This window comes from Athene cunicularia (assembly GCF_003259725.1).
Source record: "Athene cunicularia isolate RWA chromosome 17 unlocalized genomic scaffold, athCun1 chr17_part1, whole genome shotgun sequence".
NCBI lineage: Eukaryota > Metazoa > Chordata > Aves > Strigiformes > Strigidae > Athene > Athene cunicularia.
The window spans coordinates 6,586,058-6,591,825 of record NW_020799122.1 but is presented as its reverse complement, the minus strand read 5'-3'; the positions used below and the strand labels follow the sequence as shown (position 1 = coordinate 6,591,825).

General features: G+C 43.4%; 2 protein-coding genes across 2 annotated transcripts in view; both read left to right on the top strand.

The window, feature by feature from the left end:
• The first annotated feature begins 224 nt into the window (after window positions 1-224).
• On the top strand, window positions 225-4,798 carry PTGES2 (prostaglandin E synthase 2). The gene is made up of 6 exons (XM_026860626.1): window positions 225-653; window positions 1,326-1,381; window positions 2,014-2,166; window positions 2,675-2,875; window positions 3,174-3,291; window positions 4,008-4,798. Exons 1-6 carry the CDS (start codon window positions 429-431, stop codon window positions 4,134-4,136), a joined length of 882 nt encoding a protein of 293 aa, XP_026716427.1. The 5' UTR covers window positions 225-428; the 3' UTR covers window positions 4,137-4,798.
• Window positions 4,799-5,583: 785 nt separating this feature from the next.
• Window positions 5,584-5,768, top strand: part of ODF2 (outer dense fiber of sperm tails 2) — a 19,683-nt gene continuing 19,498 nt past the window's right edge. Inside the window, exon 1 of the mRNA XM_026860621.1 lies at window positions 5,584-5,675. The gene's annotated coding sequence lies outside the window, so the exon portion shown is untranslated. The remainder of the gene's footprint in view (window positions 5,676-5,768) is intronic.

The following is a 5,768-nucleotide window of genomic DNA, read 5'->3' as shown; positions in this document are numbered from 1 at the left end:
GAATCTGAGCTGGGGCAGACACATGCCTAAAATCAACAGCAAGCTTGCTTTCTGCTCTCCTCACCCAGTGGCCTCAACAGAGGTTATTGGGGGTGAAAATTTGAATTAAAAGGCTATTTTGGTTTTGATTTAAAAATTATTAAAATACTTTTCTATTTGTCTTTTAGTTTCAGATTTGTGTTTAGAGGGATAAACTGTTTGGGTTTAATTTACTTTTTTCTGGTTGTGCGTCGGAGTTTCCAGCAGTTTAAATAGATGTTTAGAAAAACAGGTATTCTGTCCCCATGGATGGTGAATATTTGTGATGCCAGTTGAAGAAAGCATCTGTTAGCCGAGATATTCTGGTGATCGTATGTTGAAACTGAATGTCAATGACTATGACATAAGTAAGGGTAGAAGGAAGGTAATATTTGTATTTTCAGTAGAAAATGGAAGCTTCTGGTCTCTTCCTTCTCCAGCTGCCTGCAGGGAGCCTGCAGCTCACACTCTACCAGTATAAAACGTGTCCTTTCTGCAGCAAAGTCCGAGCTTTTCTTGATTATCATGGATTGCCCTATGAAATTGTGGAAGTGAACCCGATAATGAGAAAAGAGATCAAATTCTCTTCTTACAGAAAGGTGCCTATCCTGCTAGCTAATGCTGGAAGTCCTCTGGTAAGTCTCACTGTGTTGAAAGCTTGATTTCCCCACAAGCAGTGGTTTGGAGGCTTTGTCTCTGGCATGTCTCTGTGGTTTATCACATGCAGTGTAATCTTTAGATCATCTTTTATTCTCTTGAGAGCCTAAGATTTTTTTCTTGCTTCATGGTTTCCTATGCCTTAGTCTTATTATTTTGTTGGTCTTTCTTATAAAGCGTGTTGTTTGTGTAGTGATTATCTAGCTTCTATCAGCCCTTATGCAGGACACATCATTTGTACCAGCGGTAAGCAGATCTGCTTCCTCGTGGGAAAAGAATGAGATCTCAAGAATACTGAAGATTCAACCTGGCTTTTTTTTTTTTTAGTGTTAATGTTGTTTTCCTCCTTTGATGCCAAGAGTCTAAATCCAAAACCCTCTAGTACTGCTTGTGTTCCTGACCCTTGAGGCCTCTGTTGTCAGAGTGAAAGACAAATTTTAAGTGATACTCTGAAAAAATCACCAAACAGATCTGAATGTAGGGCTCTCTTTAGATGTGTGGGGGCTCCTGTTGAAGTGCATCGGGGGGGAAAAGGGCCTGCAGTACTAATTTAAAGCCTCAGCGTGCAAGGAAAAAGGTCAGGTTTTGAAGAATTTCCTTTCCCATTTCACCAACTTCTTGTAAAATTTTGGTTTAATTATGTTTTTCAGCAATTGAATGACTCTTCGGTGATCATCAGTGCAATAAAGACGTATCTCATTTCCAAGTAAGAAAACGGGATGATGGGAGAAGAGTTGAATGTGAATGGCCCTAGCGAACTAGAGATTGAGAAGAGTCTCAGAGCTGGTCATAAGTATCTTGCTGACCTTGGTCTCTGAAGCTCTGGGTTTTTGGCCCAGCAGACCTGGCCCTGGCTGTGGTGGTGTGGATGGTGCCTTTATATGTTATGATGTATGTGCAGTAAAGCAAAGCTTTTACCTTTCAGAACTACTCTTCTTTTCACCTGTGAGATTCTCTTTGCACAAAACCTACTTAAACATCAACTAGTGTTAGTCCTGGAAATAAGCTTACATTTAGTGAGTTAAACATCTAAATGAAGTGAAATGGCTGTGCCTGTGGCCTGCCTCTGTGCTATGAAGCACTTGAGAATGGTAGGTAGTTTTATGCCTGCAAAAATGTCTGTTCTGACAGAGACAAAGGTATGTATGCTAATAATAGTTATTTGCAAGTAGCTGTTCCAGTCTCTTTTTTCAAAATATATTTCAAATAGACTTTGGAACCTTGTGCACTTATCTTTAGAATAATACATTTTGAAGTGTGTATCTCTCAGTCTGTCCTTTACTCTTGCTCATTTTTTGTAGCAGCAAGGTCAGGTTCTAACTGTGTTTCTGTCCACAGGAGAAATAGCTTAGAAGAGATCGTCTCCTTTTATCCTCCTATGAAAACTGTGACTGAGCAAGGCAAGGAGGTATTTGAGTATGGGAATAAATACTGGCTCATGCTGGATGAGAAGGAGACAAAGCGAGTCTATCCTGTCAAAGAAGTGAGAGTGTAAGTGCTCTCAAGTTTCTGGGCTCTCCAGGTAGTGTCACAGCCTCCTCCAGATGTACTCAAGGATGGTGTAAATATAAAATCCCATTGCTGCTGAGAAATCCTGTCACACCCTCCTTATTGTTTAAAACCTCAATAGTTAGAGTGGTGTTGCTGTATTTCTTACATAAGTTGAAACAATGCTGTTAGCCTAGTTACCACCGTCATGGATATGCTAATCTTAGGTTGCCTCCAGTTCCTTTCTTGGCCTTTCCTTCATGTCACGGAGCAGTGCTATGGAGTGCGTTTCCCTCTCTGCTGTAGTTGTTACACTGGGAGGAGAAGTGAGTGCTCTGTCTTACTCTGAGTGCATTTCACAGGGGTCACCAGAGCACAAGGCTGAGCAGGGGTTTTTGACACACTTGTCCTTGGCAGAACCTCTGGCTAATGCCCCTGTGATTCTGCCTTCCCCCTGTAGCCCTGAAATCTGCTCTTTGTGTGCTGAAAAGTCTCTTTTGAATGCTTGCAGGGAAGAAATGAAGTGGAGAAAATGGGCAGACGATTGGCTTGTTCACCTCATCTCCCCCAATGTTTACCGTACCCCCAGGGAAGCCTTGGCATCTTTTGATTACATTGTCCGTGAGGGGAAGTTTGGCACCGTGGAAGGTTTCTTTGCGAAGTACATGGGGGCTGTTGCCATGTTCTTCATTAGCAAGAGGCTAAAGAAAAGGTTGGTACCACCATGCACACAAGAGGAATAGCTCCTTAACCTCCTTAGCTGTGAACACCAGATGTCAAAGGGCAGGACTTCCGTGTTTTAAACCAAACTATTTAATCCAATGTAAGAGCTGTACTTTAACTGGAGGTACCAAGCACCTCTACTCATCTACTATTCAATCACTAGCTGCCCCCTTCACTCTTAAATACCTTCCTAATTCCCAGGCAAAGGCAAGCCCACAAGACTGGAGATGATAAAAGGTTAGAGAAAGAAACAAACTCGTGTCTTCAAACTACTTCTCTTTATCCAGACATCACCTTCAAGATAATGTCCGAGAAGACTTGTATGAAGCAGTTAATGAGTGGGTAACAGCTGTTGGCAAACATCGACTGTTCATGGGTGGAAACCAGCCAAACCTTGCTGACTTGGTAAGAGGTTAATTCCTGCATTTATTGTGAGGTGTATTACAAATTACACAGTTGCTTGTCTGTGTGAAACAGCTTATATAAATACAGGCAGAGAAAGTGAGTTACATGAGATACATTGGCAGTGTCCTTTGTGTGGTAATACAGTTCCCGCATGAAGGGGACTTACATTCCATAGGACTGTATTTGTTGTTTTCCTCCAGAGAAATGTTTCCTAAGATGGAACCTGTAGGTGGATGTTACTGGTCATGTGGAAGCATGATAAAAGAAGGTTACAATCCAGGACACTCCTCTGGCTCGTGAATGCTGGTGAATAAAGTCTCACACCAGCAGAGATTTTATTGCATTCCATGGTGCTGGGGTTCCCTTTGCAGGCAGAGTGCAGGGTGGAGCAGGATTCATCCCCTGCACTAGCAGTTCTCCTTGGAGTGGGAGTGAAGCATTTCACACCAGGGCTTGATGCAGAGAGGGGATTAACTTTTAGCCCATAACTGCATGTAGATACTGATCTTTCCTTACTGCTACTGCTCAGATAAACTTCTGTATTCTTAACTACCTTTCTGCCATTCAGTCTTCCTTGCTATTCAGAGTAGTACAGAAGATGGTAGGACAGGGAAAGGCCCTTACTAGCTAGGCTGTTAAGACACTTAGTGGTACCGTAAACTGTTCTCCACTGCTGACTCTTTCAGTGTTGTTCTAATCTTTATCCTCTGGTACAGGCAGTGTACGGGGTCCTCCGAGTCATGGAGGGGCTGGAAGCCTTTGATGACATGATGGTTCACACCAAGATTCAGCCTTGGTACCAGCGCATGGAAGAAGTCATTCAAAAAGCTGTAGTTGCAGTCTGATGCCAGCTGCAGCTGCCTTCCTGAAGTACTTGCATGGTAAAAAACTTCAGAAGGAATGACACTGACTTTTGAGGAGTTGAACGGACTGGTCACACCTAACGGACTGACGTGCAGGCAGACTGTCCTGTTTAGAATATCAGGTTGCAGTGAGCAGAAGGGATCCAGCTGGGTATATATTTGAACAAGGTATTTAGAAGAACAGGGACAGGTAAAAAGATCTTGGACACTGCTGGAAAAGAGAAGCTTTGAACTGAAGAATGCAGCAAATAGGCTTCTTTTAGGTGAGAGCCATTCTCAGTGCAGTTTACTGTAAAAGCAAGATGCTCTTGGCTAGTGAATATTACAGCCATATCAGATACAGTGGGTCTGAGCAGCTTTTGCTTCAGGCTGTCTTCCACTAGTCATCCATGTCATCCAAAGTGTTTTCCTGACTGAGACACTGGATACTAGTCTTTAAGTGACAATTTTCCTGCAGTAGAATCCTGTAAGCCCAGTGCTGAGGGAACTGGAGGAATCCACCGTACTGGGAAAGGCATTCCTTCCAGTGGCGGAAGGGATGCTGCACTCGGCAGATTGTATGCTTTTACTGTTCCATCTAAACGGTTCTTTCAGCACTTGATTCTGTACGGTCTGCAAGGATAAAGGCTTGCTTCTTTCTGGGCCCTTTGTGAGATCTGTGAATTCTTACCTTAGCTGTTATGCTTGGAAGGCACACCCCACACAAATCACTAAAGCAGAGCAGTTATTTGAAAAAAATCTATCCTGCATGAAATCTCTCTGGAATACCCCTGAAAACCACTTTGGTTTTGCTTTGGAGAAAGAAGAGTTAAGAGGAATCTGCATGCCCAGGGGATCTCTAGATGTTTCTGCTGTGCAAGAGTAACAAAGGGTTTGCTGTTGTAGCAGTTGGACTAGGAGCCATCTCTGCAGGTAACGTGAATATGAAGCTTACTGAGCTGCGCGGGGTAGAAATCCCTGATGTTTGTTCCTTGTGGTGAGAGGCAATGCAGGATTGAATGGGAGTGATCCTCTGTGCAGCCCAAGGCTTGACACCTTGATAAAGTCGTGTTTCCCCAGAAGAAAGGGCAGGTTTGGGGGAGGCTGTGGGTTTGAGCTCCTTTGAGTGCAGCTGAAATTGCTCTGTAGTGCAGCTCATTTGTAGGCTGTGGGTTCAGGGTGGGGGGTGGGGGGGTGGTGGTGCACTTTATTGTGTGTAACAACAAAGGTGGTGATAGAGAGTTTTTTTGTGGTTTTTTGTGGTTTTTTTTTTTTTTTTTTTTTCCCCAAGATGTAAGACTAGTTACAATTCAGTTATGATCTGACATGGAGGGGAGAAGGGGAACGTTTGCAGTAAAACCAGCTGCGTTGCTGGTCTGTGACTGTATTTAAGCTGTTGGTGTACTGAAACTTGTGTTCCACAGTATGGAAAGAAGAGTTAAGAGGAATCTGCATGCCCAGGGGATCTCTAGATGTTTCTGCTGTGCAAGAGTAACAAAGGGTTTGCTGTTGTAGCAGTTGGACTAGGAGCCATCTCTGCAGGTAACGTGAATATGAAGCTTACTGAGCTGCGCGGGGTAGAAATCCCTGATGTTTGTTCCTTGTGGTGAGAGGCAATGCAGGATTGAATGGGAG

Coding starts and splice junctions, on each gene's coding strand:
- PTGES2 (XM_026860626.1), top strand. CDS start 429: ATGGAAGCTTCTGGTCTCTTCCTTCTCCAGCTGCCTGCAGGGAGCCTG. Junction 654..1,325: donor CTAATGCTGGAAGTCCTCTG/GTAAGTCTCACT, acceptor TATGTTTTTCAG/CAATTGAATGACTCTTCGGT. Junction 3,292..4,007: donor AGCCAAACCTTGCTGACTTG/GTAAGAGGTTAA, acceptor CCTCTGGTACAG/GCAGTGTACGGGGTCCTCCG.